The 16,499-nt window shown below is 43.3% G+C and overlaps 3 protein-coding genes and 1 long non-coding RNA gene across 4 annotated transcripts; 2 read left to right on the top strand and 2 right to left on the bottom strand.

Annotated features, from left to right (window-relative positions):
* On the top strand, window positions 509-3,518 carry LOC109826145. The gene is made up of 3 exons (XM_020393126.1): window positions 509-1,859; window positions 2,371-3,117; window positions 3,214-3,518. Exons 1-3 carry the CDS (start codon window positions 1,239-1,241, stop codon window positions 3,313-3,315), a joined length of 1,470 nt encoding a protein of 489 aa, XP_020248715.1. The 5' UTR covers window positions 509-1,238; the 3' UTR covers window positions 3,316-3,518.
* Window positions 4,603-9,065, bottom strand: LOC109825622 (alpha-1,3/1,6-mannosyltransferase ALG2-like). Its single transcript, XM_020392481.1, has 9 exons — window positions 8,130-9,065; window positions 7,775-7,850; window positions 7,356-7,472; window positions 6,912-7,105; window positions 6,609-6,714; window positions 6,321-6,468; window positions 6,075-6,211; window positions 5,563-5,729; window positions 4,603-5,146 (listed from the first exon to the last, which is right to left on the bottom strand). Exons 2-9 carry the CDS (start codon window positions 7,833-7,835, stop codon window positions 4,853-4,855), a joined length of 1,224 nt encoding a protein of 407 aa, XP_020248070.1. The 5' UTR covers window positions 7,836-7,850; window positions 8,130-9,065; the 3' UTR covers window positions 4,603-4,852.
* On the bottom strand, window positions 9,855-10,894 carry LOC109825623. The gene is made up of 2 exons (XR_002243046.1): window positions 10,764-10,894; window positions 9,855-10,715 (listed from the first exon to the last, which is right to left on the bottom strand). It is a non-coding gene; the product is annotated as an uncharacterized LOC109825623 (long non-coding RNA).
* LOC109825407 lies at window positions 11,291-14,558 on the top strand. The gene is made up of 2 exons (XM_020392262.1): window positions 11,291-12,003; window positions 14,279-14,558. The coding sequence occupies exons 1-2, from the start codon at window positions 11,303-11,305 to the stop codon at window positions 14,556-14,558; spliced, it is 981 nt and encodes a 326-aa protein (XP_020247851.1). The 5' UTR covers window positions 11,291-11,302.

Below are 16,499 nucleotides of genomic sequence, written 5' to 3'. Positions count from 1 at the left end.
TGAAGTATATCAGAGGTACATTGACTCATAGATTAGTTTATCAAGCTGATTCGCTTGAACTCCTCGGTTATTCCGATGCTGATTTCGGAGGTGATAAAGATGATGGAAAGTCCACTTCGGGACACTTATTTATCTTTGGAGGAGGAGCTGTTTCTTGGAGTAGTAAGAAACAAGGGTGTGTTGCTAGATATACGCAAGAAGCTGAATATATAGCTTGCAGTATGGCAACTACACATGCTGTCTGGATAAGACGGTTTTTGATTGATCTTGATCTCAATTTGTTAGAAGGACCTATTGATATTTATTGTGATAATCAAGCAGCAATTAGCTTAATCAATAGTGGCGCGAATAGCTCCAAAGGAAAACATATTGAGATCCAGTATCACTATATTCGAGATATTGTAGAAAAGGGAGAAGTCAAAGTGACTTATATCCCTACTACAGATATGATTGCTGATCCTTTGACAAAAGGAATACCAGCGGAATCTTTTATCAAACATGTAAGTTTGATGGGACTTAGGAATAAATAAGTTCAAGTAAAATTTCATGAATAATGAAATAAGAGTTACTCTCTACGGATAGTGGGAGTAATAGTAAGCAGAAACATCTGATCTCACGGATAGTGAGAGGCATGCCACTTGGTTAATTTGGTCAAGTGGGAGATGTTGCATAGACTCGGTCTAATGGTGACCAAATCAACGTTTGTTTCTCTGTTGAGAGAAACGTGGGAACGTGGAATGGTTTGTTGAGAGGAAATCTCTCATGGGGCGGAACTGAAGGGGGGTGGAGATAGTGGGTTAGCCCCTATAAAAGGAGGGATGATTTCCTTTAGAAAATACAACGAAAAAAAGAAAACCTCTTACCCATTACCGGAGCCCCCCTTCAAAGATATCATCTTTTCTCTTCTTTATACTCGTTCAATTTGTATACCATATTAATCGGAGTGGTATCGTAATCATGTTCACATGTCCGTTTATAAGCCAATAGTTAATATTAGTGGATAGTAAATATTTGGATGTTGATCTTACTCTCTATACTTGCTTGATAGAATGTGAACATGAAGCAGATTGATATATTTTTGTTTTTCCCCCCTTTTTTGTGGAACCTTCTCTAAATAGATAGGATTTGAAGGTTACACGTCAAGAAACCTTTTCAGCCTATTTTCTTGCGGCAAAGGCTGCATGTTCTTGCACTATGCTGTAGGTTCTCTTGAATGAAGGAGGATCATACATTTCAGCATGGCCAGGAAACAAAAAAAGGTAACCATTAGTTTTTTCGTGGACAAGGCGAAGCAAAGGGTGGCGCTGGCCGAAGCGGACAGCGACTTTATTGACATCCTCTTCAGCTTCCTCACCCTGCCATTGGGAACCATCGTCAGGCTCCTCAACAAGCAATCTAATATTGGATGCATGGACAAATTGTATGGGAGCGTCGAGAATCTTGATGTGCATAATTTCCAGACTGAGGCATGCAAGACCATGCTTCTCTTCCCTCAAAGCGCTGCAGCTGTACGATGTGAAGATCTAAAGGTAAATATTGATAGCAGAGAGTCGAATCCAAGGACCATCTATGTTTGTCGAAAGGCTGGTTGTTGTGCCAAGGCCACATGCTTGGGCAGCTCTGTTTTGAATGCTCGATGTCCTCACTGTCGAGAAACTATGGATTCAAGGAGAACGCGGGCGAAAGGGAATGTGGATGCTGGCAAACTATTTGTCAAGAGTGGAGATAAGTTTATGATTACTGATGACCTTCGTATAACTCCGTTTTCTATGGAGCATTACCTTTCTTTCATTCGGAAATTGGGAAAGGAAGATGAATGCACCCTGGAGGAGAAGGTTATGGATCTCGGTAGAGACGAGGTAATTAGTCGTTTGACTTCACAAGTATGAGTAATTTTAAGACAACAAAGTTCAAACTGGCTTCACCTTCACTAGCAGCAAAAGTGGTAATATGAATGCTTGTGATGACAGATTTCTTATTAAATTTATTTAAAGCCGAAACCTAATATCTATCATACCGTAAATTGCCCATCACTGATAAAATTTTAGAAAAATCTTCGCCCCTATGTTTGTAAAGGCAGAATATCGATTAATATATTGAGATTTTTAGAAATAGAATAATTATATTACTTTAAGATTACAACATAATTACCTAATAGAGCAAATCCAAAATAATTACATAATTATATTTGTATTGAACCAACTGCTTCCTGTGATTTCAACTCAAGTTGGTGTCCTGTATCTGTAAAATTATGAGTTGCTGTCGATAATTGACCAGGGTTCACTATTTGGACTCCCCTTTTCGCTTTCTAATGAAATGGTTTTACTCAACAAACCTTTGTATTGTGTAATTTGTATTTAACAATTGCAGATATTGACATTGCTTCGAAGACTGCTGGTCTCCAGTTCTCCGCTTACTGACTTGTTTTTCAAAAATGTGGGTGTGACGAATGATGCATCACAAGGAATCGATATTAAAAACATGATTCGAGTTAAAAGAGAAAGCAACACAGAAGCTGAATCAAAAGAAACACACATCAATTTGTTTTTAAACAAGTCTACGAAAAAAGTGTCATTTGTAGAAGTTGAAGAAGATTATGTGAACTTTATATTTAGTTTCCTAACCTTGCCTCTTGGCGCCCTGATCAAGCTCCAAAATAACAAGTCGTTCTTGGGATGTGTCGATAACTTGTATCGAAGTGCCACAAAGGTTAGTTCAGACAAGTTCAAATCTGAGGAATGCAGGGATATTCTTCTCTCTCCTAAGCTTGCATCATTTTTTGGTTACACTGGTAACATGCTAAAGGTGGATGAAATTGCACCCCCTAAGGGTTTTTGCCGTGGTTGTTACAGTTGCTTCTGGAATAATAATGATATAGATTGTGAAGCTTCAGAATGTGTCCACGGCGTGAAGCGGGCAGATTTTAGGATGTTGAATCCAAAATCTCCTGAGGGAAGAACAGAAACAGGTGGTGGATATGCCAAGGGGAAATTCCTGGTGACTACTGATCTTTGTGTGTCTCAATTATCCGCCTCTTCCTCGCTCCAAACTGTCAAGAGCCAGGATCTTTCGTTCAGCGATCTAGAGATGAAGAGGGCCGTATTTGGAGAAATGCAGGTGATTCATTGTTTCCTTGACAGTTACATGTTTATTGTAGGCTATCCACCTTTACTCTTACTGTGTTGTTTTTTAACACTCTTGACTTTGGTGCAGGCTCTTGATCTACTTAGATCTGCCGTAACCTCTAAAACTCCAATTGATGATGTGCTAAATATTTTTCGGAAAGCGAAGGTGGAATATGAATTTGGTTGCTAAAGAAGAAATTAAGCCACTTGATTAATTACGTGGCTTTTCCGCAATGATTTCGGAGCTTTATGAACCAGCAACTGCAATGGCGGATCGAGTATTAATTTCTGGAAAGTGGTATTACCATATAGTTAATAAGTTATAAAATTTACAGCTATTTTTGTTGAATTTTTTTACTTTGAAAAATAAAGTACGCTCTCTCATTATTATTAGCATTGTCAATTACATGCATGGCTACATAACGTTGATGTTCGAACGCGGGTGGGTGAGTAATACGTTCGACATGATATTGATGTTCGAACAGTTTGTATTTTTGATGGAAGAGAGCTGTTTCTTTCCCGAATTTCAAACATATGGCTATTTTTTGTTGCTGGCGAAAGTAACTGATAAGTTGTTTTTTTTACTTGGGAGCCTTAACAAACGAAGATGAAGGAAGCAACTTAAAAGAGAACTAGTTTTTTTTCCCCGCTATCTTTTCTGATGACAGGGTTTAATTATAGAAAGCATAAAATCGAACAGAAATTTATTGAGGACATTTTATGTAGGAGTTACAGGGTTTAATTATCATGTGCAGCAGGTGTCTGAAACTTTAGAGAAAATTATTTTTAGGGTAAACAGTTCCCTGTAAAATATAGTAAACGAAATTATCATCCTGTGAAAAGTTTTGCGATGAAGGAAATAGAGAATAAGCACGGTACTGAATCGAGGAACAAGGAAAAGAGAATCAACCAGCAATCCGTTACAGAAGCGACAGGGGTCCAGCGTAGACTGTGGAGTACGCGGCGAGCTTGTTGGCGTCGCGACTTGTCTGAAGGAGGTCCAGCATTTTCAAAAAAAAAAAATCTGAAACTCTTGTAAGTGTACTCGCGAAATTAAGCATCTCGTAAAAATCTCTCAAGAAAAGGTAATTCATGCAAACTGATTTAGACTTAAAAGAGGATCGAGTGCCAATCTCTAGATGATACGATTCAATGGATTAAGAATCTCCACTTTGATTCCAAATTCAAAATATCGGTGGTGATTAAGACACAATTTTACTGCAAATAATGGATTTGTTTGCTTATCTTTCCTCAAAACTATCATTCACAGAATGTAATTTGATCCATTATGTCATCTAACGAAAACAACATATGCCTGAGATACAAAGTCATCAATAGACAACTACACTGTCGTCCTCACTAAAGGTAATTAGCAACTAATAAGTCTACTGAAAGGAAATGGAGCCATTACTGATCAATCTGCTTTTAAATTCAAATGGATCGACTAAACAAGCGACAAGTTCCTCTAAATGAGCCATTACTGATCAATCTGCTTTTAAATTCAAATGGATCGACTAAACAAGCGACAAGTTCCTCTAAATGTCACTAACCTGAAAATGTATGTACACCTTCGATAAATACACTGAAGCATGTCCACTACTCATTAGATATGTATCAATTTCAGTATGTTCAAGATCACGGACCCTTAAGAAACAAAAAACTGAGGGTTATAAATTTCAGAATCATCTGAGCTTTTGAATGGGAACTTGAAAGTATCAACTTGTATCTTATTCCATTCTTTGATGGAAAGTCTCAAGAACATAATGGTTAAGCTGTTCACCGAATACCTTGATAGAGAAGTTCTCAGTGACATGTCGATGTGCCTCTTCACCCAACTTTATAGGCATTTCAGGAGTGGCCATAAGTTTAGCCATATGCTTCGAGAATTCTAGAGGAGTTGGATCACAGAGAAATCCTGTAGTTTTATGTATAATCGTCTCAACTGGGCCTCCACTGTTGCAAGCAATAACCGGTTTTTGTGCTGCCATTGCTTCTAGAGGAACAATGCCAAAGTGTTCATCCTGCAGAGATCGAACAAGAAGTTTTACGTCAGAATCCAAAGCTTCGGCTGATTTAAACTTTATAAATTTGTATTAAAGAGGGGTAATTCAGATGTTTCGTCTTATGAGGATCAAGGAGTGGGAAAAGATAATATCATGGAGGGGCAACTACTTTACATCTATCGCATCTGGATTTTTTTTCTCTTGATTCAGGAGGACTGTATTTTGGCTCATGCTTATATCTTTTGGAGGGAATCATTGCTGACTCTATAGTTTGCTTACTTCTGGTCATTTGCGTAGTTTTATTGCCTGGTATGTTTTCTCTTTCTTCAGTTTGGCGTATTTTTGTTGTTATTGGGATATTTCATTGAACTCTTATCAACAACACAACCAGGAGGAAAAGTATCTTTAAAAAAATTATAATGGACTCTGTTTACCTTTGGGGTATATAAAACACACAGACATTCAGAGAGCAGAGCATTTCTTTCTGCAGTTGAGCAGGATGTAACAAACCTAACACGATCAGAAACTCCTTCAGTTTCAGCCAACTCTTTAAGTTCCTCTAGATACTCGACATTTTCCTTCAGACGTTTGTCAAAGCCACCTGAAAAACAAAACCATCGTAAGCAAAATGAATGCAGTGAACTCATAAACTACAAGAGTAATGTTTATTTTAGTTTGTGATGATCCTCCTCATAGAATGACCTTCCGCAGACAACTGTCGAGTAAATGTAAATGTGAGTGAGCATAAATGAAAAGACAAGCTATCATATATGATAACAAAAGAAAATATCATCAAATTCATAATGCAGCAGTTACATTTATGGACGATCAAAGTAGACCCGTAAATAAAAAAAGCCACCAAGCTAAGCTTCCAACCGTTTTATTAAAAAATATATTAGACAGTGATGCAACAAAAGAGAAAACCATAAACATTTGTAGCAATCACCTGCTATTGTCAAGGTAGCTTCAGATAAGCTTTGGTCAGGAAGAGTGCTCCCCAAGGAACGGAGCAATGCAAATGCCGAAATTGCCAGTTGAAGATTCTTCTTTCTTTCAAAACGATTAACAGAAAGGAAATTCAACCTGAAAAAAAAAGGAATTTGAGTAACAAGAGAAGAGGTTACCAAGTAGCAACAACATCTATTTGATCTGTAGTTACTTATAATAAGGTATATACAAGCATGTCAGTTACTTATAAGCACAAGGTCCATCAAATTGGCCCATGTTGACTGCAGGGTAAAGAATAGCAGGTCTGATTCCTCTTGAATGAAGACACGAGAATGTCTTTGCAAATGTAGATGCGGTGAATCTGCTGTTAACAAGTACTAAATCGGCCATACCTGCAAATATCATTATCATTTAGTCTAGGCACTAGATAAGCATGAGCAATAAAGAGAAAAGACCAGTTCAATACATGTTTAGAAAAAAGAGTAGATATTATCAAAAAATGAAAAGAAAAAGGAATGCATATGAGACAGACCAGTAGTTGCCTCTTCAAGCAAGTCGATTGGTTTCCGGTACAACCTCCTGGCAGTAGTTGTATGTTGTGCAAGTAACAAATCCGGAAAATGACAGTAGAAAATTATCTGGCAACAAAAAAAATTATTAACATGTTTATCATAGTTCAGATATATCTCTATCACAAACAGTGTTTTGGTTACAATGGTAACAACATTAATGGCTACATTGGTTCTAAAACAAAAGGAAAAGAAACACAAAAAGCAGGGGAAATCAATTGTTCAGTATTATGCATGAAGAAAAGAATGCTTGCTGAAGAGATTACCTTCGTTGATCTTTTGAATTTCATGAGGGGAACAACTATAGAGACCTGGTCTGCCAATACAATGTCGAAAGATGACCAGAAGAGAAGCACACAAATGGCAACATAGATACATCGAAGATATGCACACACTGCGTGGAAGCGGTAGAAAATATGGCGAGGCAAGAAATCGCCATATACCGTAACAGGAAAAGGACCTGAACAGCAGGCAGAAAACAATTACATTCGCTTACCTATATCATACAATTGCAAAGATAAGCTATAAATTTCTGAAATTTTTGAAAAATCATCAACAATCCAGAAATACTATAAAACTGACGAGAACACTAATAAATATTGATATTAGATATGCTGCATGCATCTTGTATTATCTGATTCCAGAAATACTAAAAAGCCGAAGAATCGGCTATTAAAGATTTTACTCCTCAAGGTCCACAAGATTCTCACCAGCAACTGTTTCCTCAAAACAACGGCTTCTGTCATGATGTGCTGTGAAAACATGAACACTGTGGCCATGGTCCGCGAGTTCAACTGCCGCATCCACGATCAATCTTTCAGCTCCACCTGCATTAAACTAACAGGAGTTCTTACACTGGGCAAGAAGCATCTCCATATAATGACTATCATATGCACATAACAATGTAAGCACATGAAGAATCTGTCCTATTATACTCAAATGAATAACAGGCTTCACTCTTAAAGTTTACGAGGGAAAACATTAACTGCCATATTCATGTGATTTATTATAAATACATACACTCTCTAAAAATCCCCTTTCTACCCATCATATTTTGACAGTTGCAAGCCCCTGATATTAATAAATTTAATAAAAAATAAAAAGAAACACAGAAGAGAAGAACGCAAACCAATTCCAAGGTCAGGATGGATGACGGCGATCTTTAGCTTCTGGCCTCCATCTGTCTCCATTTTTTGTAAGGATTTCTACCAAAAAAATTAAAATTAAAATGTCTGAATAAAAAAATGGAGAACTTTCTTTTTTTTTTAATCAAAATAAGATCATAGTTATAACTCGATCTAACCAAAATCCTTTAGAACCAATAAAAAAGATTCTCAGCTAATAAGCAATTTCATATTCAGTGAACTGATACAATCAGAAACCCTAAATGAAGAAATCAAAGCAACAACTGGATCCCTTTGCTCGAATCCTTCGCTAAAAAAAATAATTCGCAAGAAATTAGGAGAAATAGATGGTAGTAGTACCTGACGATGAGGGAGATCGGCGGCAAGAGAGTAATGCTATGTTTGGGAGTTCACTGAGGAAAGGGAAGGAAAGATAAACAAGGGAAAGGGAAGGTAAGGAAAGGAAGGGGAATTGTAATATGTTGTTTGGGAGTTGAGTAAGGTGAATGAAGGTGAACTTAATTTAACTTGTTTGGGAGTACTAATGGAGGGAAGGGAAGGAAAGAAAATATATGTAAATTTACACAAATAACCTTTGCATGATATTAAAACATTTTACCAAATAATAAATGATAAAAAAATAAAATAAAAGCTCATGAAATTTATAAACACCAAAGGGATAGTGCTTTGTTCTTATACTAATAGCATATGATCTTATCAAAACAATGCACACAACATAAATTGACAAAACACACAACGTATCTTATCAAAACATAAACACCAATTCTCCAACCGATTTTGCCACATGTATTAAACAAAAAATCAACTACCAATGTTCAAAGTTTGCCATAAGCATCCACAATTCAGCAACACGTGTTCAAGTGATTGTCCCGTCAACTAAGCGCTGTAAATTCCTTTCCAACATCATAACCACCAATCCGATCGAAGACCCAACAAATATTTTTCATAAGACACTCACGCAACAAAGAGGCAATTGTACAGTACAAGAGCAAAATGCATGGATAAAAAAAATACACATAACATGAATATTTTTCTACCCTTGAAAACTTCTGACGAGTAAATAACAGTGATGCGATGGAAAATTTCCTGTAAAAACTGGTTGACAAGTGATCGTGCTGTCAACAAAAGTGTTTCGAATTTCTTTCCAACATCATCCAATCAGACAACTAAATTATATTCTCATCCCCCTCCTTCGCCTTTTCCTCTCTATCCCTGGCCCTCACAATGGCCCTGTCATTCCTCACTTTCTCTCTTTCACCCCTCTCCTCAGCCCTCTCATGCCCCTCTTTGTCTTTTTCATCCCTCTCCTCGGCCCTTTCTATAGCCCTCTCCTTCGTCCTCTCCTCCCTCTCCTTCGCCTTTTCCTCCCAGTCCCTAGCCCTCTCAACGGCCCTGTTGTCCCTCTCTTTCTCTCTTTCACCCCTCTATTCAACCCTCTCTTTGTCTCTCACCCCTCTCCATGTCCCCCTCCCTGGCCTTCTCCTTCGCCTTTTCCTCCCTCTCCCTGACCCTCTTAATGACCCTATCGTCTCTCACTTTCTCTTTCACCCCTCTTCTCGGCCCTCTTCTGCCTCTCTTTGTCTCTTTCATCTCTCTCCTTGGCCCTTTCAATGACCCTCTCCTTCGTCTTTTCCTCCCTCTCCCTAGCCCTCTCAATGGCCCAGTCATCCCTCTTTTTCTCTCTTTCACCGCTCTCCTCGGCCCTCTCCTGCCTATCTGTCTCTTTCATCCCTTCCTTGGCACTTTCAATGGCCATCGCCTCCCTCTCTTTCGCCATCTCCTCCCTCTCCCTGGCCCCTCAAAGGCTCTGTTGTCCCTCTATTTCTCGCTTTCACCTCTCCTCTCATGCCTCTCTTTGTTTCTTTCATCTCTCTACTTGGCTCTTTCAATGGCCCTCTCCTCCCTCTCCCTGGCCCTCACAATGGGCCTGTTATCCCTCTCTTTCTCTCTTTCACCCCTCTCCTCGACCCTCTCCTGCCTCTCTGTCTCTTTCATCTCTTTCCTAGGCCCTTTCAATGACCCTCTCCTCCCTCTCCCTGACCCTCACAATGGCCATGTCGTCCCCCCCTCTCTCTCTCTCTTTCACTCCTCTCCTCGGCCCTCTCCTGCCTCTATTTGTCTCTTTCATCCCTTCCTTTGGCCCTTTCAACGGCCCTCTCCTCCCTCTCCCTGCCCCTCTCAATGACCCTGTCGTCCCTCTCTTTCTCTCTTTCACCCCTCTCCTGGCTCTCTTTGTCTCTTTCATCCCCTCCTTTAGCCCTTTCAACAGCCCTCTCCTCTCTCCCTGGCCCTCTCCTTCGCCTTTTCCTCCCTCTCCCTGCCCCTCAATGACTCTGTCGTCCCTCTCTCTCTCTTTCACCCCTCCTCGTCCCTCTCTGTCTCTTTCATCCCTCTCCTTGGCCCTTTCAATGACCCTCTTCACCCTCTCCTTGGCCCTCTCGTCCCTCTCTTTCACCTTTTCCTCCCTCTCCCTACCCTCTCGATGGTCATGTCGTCCCTCTCTTTCTATCTTTCACCCCTCTCCTCGGCTCTCTCCTGCTTTTCTTTCCCTCTTTCACCCCTCACCTCAACCCTCTCCTGACTCTGTCTCTTGCATCCCTCTCCTTGGCCCTTTTAATGACTCTCTCCTCCCTCTCATTCGCCCTCTCCTCCCTCTCAATCGCCTTTTCTTCCCTCTTCCTGGCCCTCTTAATGGCCCGGTGGTCCCTCTCTTTCTCTCTTTCACCCCTCTTCTCGGTCCTCTCCTGCCTTTGTCTCTCTCAATCACTCAGCCTTCACAACATCTCTCTCCTAACTATTGCTCACCATCCTACGCATACCTCTTCTCCCTCTTATCATCAGCAGTGCAACGTCACCAGAACCGCTAGCTCTCGCCCCCAAGAACCTCTCTGCAAGGTTCTTGTTCCCAACAAGATCACCAAGAACCTGATCTACAAGGTTCCTGCCCCCGCCCCCAGAATTATCGCCAAGAACCTGATCTACAAGGTTCCTGCCCCCAAAATTATCGCCAAGATCCTGGTCAGGTTTCTCTCCCCCGACATCACCACTGATACCCTGAGGAGGGTGCCCGCCCCTCTTCCTCCTGTAGCTCAACCTCCCTGTACCCTATCCTCACCTTCCCCTAGGCACGAAGACTGCAGGCGTTCGGAGATCGATCCCTGCTGTAGTCAGTGAGGACCGTCAACGGCGGCGATGACGATGTGGGGTTGATGGGCTCCGCGATTGTTAGGGGTCTGGCTTAGGCTTCGATTTCCGCATCCACGAAAGATACTACAGTTGAGCATGCCGACAGGTTAACATCGGGAGGCGACGTCGCCGACGGTCGGGAGGAGGACGACGATAGGGGCGTGCATTCGCTCATAACTACTCTTCTTCCGACAGACCTTTCGAAAAAACCACCACGAATTCTGCCTCTCAGAGATCGTCATGATCTCTGGCGGTGGCCCTGTTGTCCCTCTCTTTCTCTCTTTCACCCCTCTATTCAACCCTCTCTTTGTCTCTCACCCCTCTCCATGTCCCCCTCCCTGGCCTTCTCCTTCGCCTTTTCCTCCCTCTCCCTGACCCTCTTAATGACCCTATCGTCTCTCACTTTCTCTTTCACCCCTCTTCTCGGCCCTCTTCTGCCTCTCTTTGTCTCTTTCATCTCTCTCCTTGGCCCTTTCAATGACCCTCTCCTTCGTCTTTTCCTCCCTCTCCCTAGCCCTCTCAATGGCCCAGTCATCCCTCTTTTTCTCTCTTTCACCGCTCTCCTCGGCCCTCTCCTGCCTATCTGTCTCTTTCATCCCTTCCTTGGCACTTTCAATGGCCATCGCCTCCCTCTCTTTCGCCATCTCCTCCCTCTCCCTGGCCCCTCAAAGGCTCTGTTGTCCCTCTATTTCTCGCTTTCACCTCTCCTCTCATGCCTCTCTTTGTTTCTTTCATCTCTCTACTTGGCTCTTTCAATGGCCCTCTCCTCCCTCTCCCTGGCCCTCACAATGGGCCTGTTATCCCTCTCTTTCTCTCTTTCACCCCTCTCCTCGACCCTCTCCTGCCTCTCTGTCTCTTTCATCTCTTTCCTAGGCCCTTTCAATGACCCTCTCCTCCCTCTCCCTGACCCTCACAATGGCCATGTCGTCCCCCCCTCTCTCTCTCTCTTTCACTCCTCTCCTCGGCCCTCTCCTGCCTCTATTTGTCTCTTTCATCCCTTCCTTTGGCCCTTTCAACGGCCCTCTCCTCCCTCTCCCTGCCCCTCTCAATGACCCTGTCGTCCCTCTCTTTCTCTCTTTCACCCCTCTCCTGGCTCTCTTTGTCTCTTTCATCCCCTCCTTTAGCCCTTTCAACAGCCCTCTCCTCTCTCCCTGGCCCTCTCCTTCGCCTTTTCCTCCCTCTCCCTGCCCCTCAATGACTCTGTCGTCCCTCTCTCTCTCTTTCACCCCTCCTCGTCCCTCTCTGTCTCTTTCATCCCTCTCCTTGGCCCTTTCAATGACCCTCTTCACCCTCTCCTTGGCCCTCTCGTCCCTCTCTTTCACCTTTTCCTCCCTCTCCCTACCCTCTCGATGGTCATGTCGTCCCTCTCTTTCTATCTTTCACCCCTCTCCTCGGCTCTCTCCTGCTTTTCTTTCCCTCTTTCACCCCTCACCTCAACCCTCTCCTGACTCTGTCTCTTGCATCCCTCTCCTTGGCCCTTTTAATGACTCTCTCCTCCCTCTCATTCGCCCTCTCCTCCCTCTCAATCGCCTTTTCTTCCCTCTTCCTGGCCCTCTTAATGGCCCGGTGGTCCCTCTCTTTCTCTCTTTCACCCCTCTTCTCGGTCCTCTCCTGCCTTTGTCTCTCTCAATCACTCAGCCTTCACAACATCTCTCTCCTAACTATTGCTCACCATCCTACGCATACCTCTTCTCCCTCTTATCATCAGCAGTGCAACGTCACCAGAACCGCTAGCTCTCGCCCCCAAGAACCTCTCTGCAAGGTTCTTGTTCCCAACAAGATCACCAAGAACCTGATCTACAAGGTTCCTGCCCCCGCCCCCAGAATTATCGCCAAGAACCTGATCTACAAGGTTCCTGCCCCCAAAATTATCGCCAAGATCCTGGTCAGGTTTCTCTCCCCCGACATCACCACTGATACCCTGAGGAGGGTGCCCGCCCCTCTTCCTCCTGTAGCTCAACCTCCCTGTACCCTATCCTCACCTTCCCCTAGGCACGAAGACTGCAGGCGTTCGGAGATCGATCCCTGCTGTAGTCAGTGAGGACCGTCAACGGCGGCGATGACGATGTGGGGTTGATGGGCTCCGCGATTGTTAGGGGTCTGGCTTAGGCTTCGATTTCCGCATCCACGAAAGATACTACAGTTGAGCATGCCGACAGGTTAACATCGGGAGGCGACGTCGCCGACGGTCGGGAGGAGGACGACGATAGGGGCGTGCATTCGCTCATAACTACTCTTCTTCCGACAGACCTTTCGAAAAAACCACCACGAATTCTGCCTCTCAGAGATCGTCATGATATCATGGCGTGAGCGGGAGAGAGGGAAAGAGGAGAACAGAGTATATCCTGGATTTGAAAGAGAGAGAGAGAGTGTGGATGGGAGAGAACAGAAACGGTTAAGGGCCTTATATTTTAGAAAATTTAAGGGTTTTTCTCATTTGCTTGCTCTCCAAGTTAACTGATTAAAGGGGCACTTTCGATATTTTCATCTAAATTTTGTTTGAAAAGAAATGCTTTTTTAAAGAACTAATAATTAAACTTATAAAATGCATTTTCTCTATGTGGAAAAATGTTTGTCTATTGATTTTTGCTTAATTCCTTGGTGAATCTAGCTAGGTCGGGAGCTTAGCATTATCATTTAATCTCTCGCATTCTTTCTTTCTTTTTGTTTTTTTTTTTTGTTTGAGGAGATGCGACCTTTATGAGATTTTAATACGTCTCAAAATTTTGAGCTATGTAGCTTCACTGAATGCAGATAATATAAGTTTTGGTAGCGATACCAAAGCAACCAAAAGGGAATTAATTTGATTTACTTACAAATTGTAAATACTTTATAAGTGATAATTTGAGGCAAAATTTTTCCCTCTATATGTTGTATAACACTTATATGCTATTATTATCATGATTGTTATTATTGTCATTGCTATTATTGCTCTTGTTATTATTATTATTATTATAGTAAAACTTATAAAATTAATCCCTTGGATTGATGTCGGTTTTTGTCGAATTTAGTGAGGTATAAAGAAAATCGAACGCGTAACCTTGTTCTTTAAATTATTTCATATATTATGAGGGGGAGAGGTCTCATAGTGTTAGACTTTAGTATTATCTCATCTTTCATCCCTCTCCTTGGTCCTCTCCTCCCTCTCCTTCGCCCTCTCCTCCCGACCCTCTCAATGGCCCAGTGATCCCTACCTTTCTCTTTTTCACCCCTCTCATCGGCCCTCTCCCGCCTCTTTCATCCCTCTCCTTAGCCCTGTCGTCCCTCTCTTTCACCCCTCTCATGCCTCTCCGTCTCTTTCATCCCTCTCCTTCGCTTTTTCCTCTCTGGTCCTGTTGTCCCTCTATTTCTCTTTCACCCCTCTCCTCGGCTCTGTCCTGTCTTTCTGTCTCTTTCATCCCTCTGCCTGGCCCTCTCCTCCCTATCGGCCTCCCTCACTGCCTTTTGTCCCTCTCCTCCCGATTGCCTAATCACTCAGCCTTCACAACATCTCCCCTACTCCCCCACAACTATTGCTCGCCATCCTACGCATACATCTTGCCCCTCTTATCATCTGCAGCGCATCATCGCCAACACCACTAGCTCTCGCCCCCAAGAACCTCGTCTGCAGGGTTCTTGTTCCCAACAAGATCACCAAGAACCTCATCTGCAGGATTTTTACCCCCAGAATCATCGCTAAGATCCTGGTCAGGTTTCTCTCCCCCGACATCACCACCGATATCCTGAGAAGGGTGCTTGCCCCTCTCTTCCTCCTGCAACTCAACCTCCCCGTACCCCATCCTCCCCTTGGCACGAGGACTGCTGGCATTCGAAGATTGATCCCTGCAATAGTCAATAAGGACTGTCGACGGCTGCAACGACGATGTGGGGTTAGTGGGCTCTGTGATTGTTAGGGGTTAGGCTTGGGCTTCGATTTTCGCATTGACGGTAGATACTACGGCCGAGCGTGCTGACGAGTTAACAAAGGGAGGAGGCGACGTCACCGACGGTCGAGAGGACGACGACGACGATAGGGGGTGCGCCTTCGCTCGTAACTGCTCTTCTTCCGACCGAGCTTTCAAAAAAACCAGAAAAACCGCCACAAATTCCGCCTCTCGGAGATCGTCATGATCTCTGGCGGTGAGGCGAAGAGAGGGGAACAAAGTAATATTGGTTCTTGAAAGAAAGAAAGAGAGTGATGAGAGAGAACAGAAACGGTTAAAGGCCATTATATTTTAGAAAATTAAAGGGTTTTTTCTCGTTTACTTGCTCTCCAAGTTAACCGGTTACAGGGGCACTTTCGGTATTTTTGTCTAAATTTTGTTTGAAAAGAAATGTTTTTTTAAAAAACTAATAATTAAACTTCAAGAAAATGCATTTTATAAGTTTAATTATTAGTTCTTACAAAAGCATTTCTTTTCAAACAAAATTTAAACAAAAATACCGAAAGTGTCCCTTAACCGGTTAACTTAGAGAGCAAGTAAACGAGAAAAAAACCCTTCAATTTGCTAAAATATAAAGGCCCTTAAACCTTTCTGTTCTCTCTCATCACTCTCTCTCTTTCTTTCTTTCTTTCAAGAACCAATATTATTTTGTTCTCCTCTCTCCCTCCCTCCCCTTCACCGCCAGAGATAATGACGAACTCCGAGAGGCAGAATTCGTGGCGGTTTTTTCGAAAGGTCGGTTGGAAGAAAGAGCAGTTACGAGCGAAGGCGCGCCCCCTATCGTCATCGTCCTCCTGATCGTTGGCGACGTTGCCTCCTCCCGATGTTAACCCATCGGCACGCTCAGTCGCAGTATCTTCCGTCGATGCGAAAATCGAAGCTCAACCCCGGCCCCTAACAATCACGGAGCTCACCAACCCCACATCGTCGTCGTCGCTGCCGACAATCCTGACTGACTACTGCAGGGATCAATCTTCGAATGACAGCAGTCCTCGTGCCAAGGGGAAGGGGAGTATGGGATACGAGGAGGTTGAGCTGTAAGAGGAAGAAATGGGTGAGCACCCTCCTCGGGGTATCGATGCTGATGTCGTGGGAGAGAAACCTGACCAGGATCTTGGCGATGATTCTAGGGATAAAAACCCTACAGATCAAGTTCTTGGTGATCTTGTTGGGAACAAGAACCCTGCAGATGAGGTTCTTGGGGGCGAGAGCTAGTGGTGCTGGCGACGATGCGCTGCTGATGATAAGAGGGAGAAGAGGTATGCGTAGGATGGCGAGCAATAGTGGGGGGAGATGTTGCGAAGGCTGAATGATTGGGCAACCAAGAGGCTGCAGTTGGAGCCTGTCGAGAGGGGGGATGAGAGAAAGAAGCGGTAGAAATGGGAGATGGAGAGGTTGGAGAGGGGCAAAAGGCTGCGAGGGAGGCCGATAGGGAGGAGAGGGCCAGGGAGAGGGATGAGAGGGCCAGGAAGAGGGACAAGGAGAGGGATGAAAGAGACAAAGAAAGACAGGAGAGTCGAGGAGAGGGGTGAAAGAGAGAAAGAGAGGGACGACAGGGCCATTAGAGGTCCAGGGAGATGGAGGAAAAGGCGAAGGAGAG

Source organism: Asparagus officinalis, chromosome 10 (assembly GCF_001876935.1).
Source record: "Asparagus officinalis chromosome 10, Aspof.V1, whole genome shotgun sequence".
Classification (NCBI taxonomy): domain Eukaryota; kingdom Viridiplantae; phylum Streptophyta; class Magnoliopsida; order Asparagales; family Asparagaceae; genus Asparagus; species Asparagus officinalis.
Note: the sequence above shows the minus strand (reverse complement) of the source record. Positions and strands in the feature narration are given on the sequence as shown.

Bases quoted from the DNA above. Each gene is read 5' to 3' on its own strand.
- LOC109826145 (XM_020393126.1), top strand. From the start codon at position 1,239: ATGGCCAGGAAACAAAAAAAGGTAACCATTAGTTTTTTCGTGGACAAG. The intron at 1,860-2,370 runs GTAATTAGTCGT...TAACAATTGCAG, and splicing joins TGGATCTCGGTAGAGACGAG to ATATTGACATTGCTTCGAAG. The intron at 3,118-3,213 runs GTGATTCATTGT...ACTTTGGTGCAG, and splicing joins CCGTATTTGGAGAAATGCAG to GCTCTTGATCTACTTAGATC.
- LOC109825622 (XM_020392481.1), bottom strand. From the start codon at position 7,835: ATGGAGACAGATGGAGGCCAGAAGCTAAAGATCGCCGTCATCCATCCT. The intron at 7,106-7,355 runs GTGAGAATCTTG...CCTGCTGTTCAG, and splicing joins TTTTGAGGAAACAGTTGCTG to GTCCTTTTCCTGTTACGGTA. The intron at 6,212-6,320 runs GTAACTGACATG...TTTTTTTTTCAG, and splicing joins GATGGACCTTGTGCTTATAA to GTTGAATTTCCTTTCTGTTA.
- LOC109825407 (XM_020392262.1), top strand. From the start codon at position 11,303: ATGTCCCCCTCCCTGGCCTTCTCCTTCGCCTTTTCCTCCCTCTCCCTG. The intron at 12,004-14,278 runs TCCCTCTCCCTG...CCGTCTCTTTCA, and splicing joins CCCTTTCAACGGCCCTCTCC to TCCCTCTCCTTCGCTTTTTC.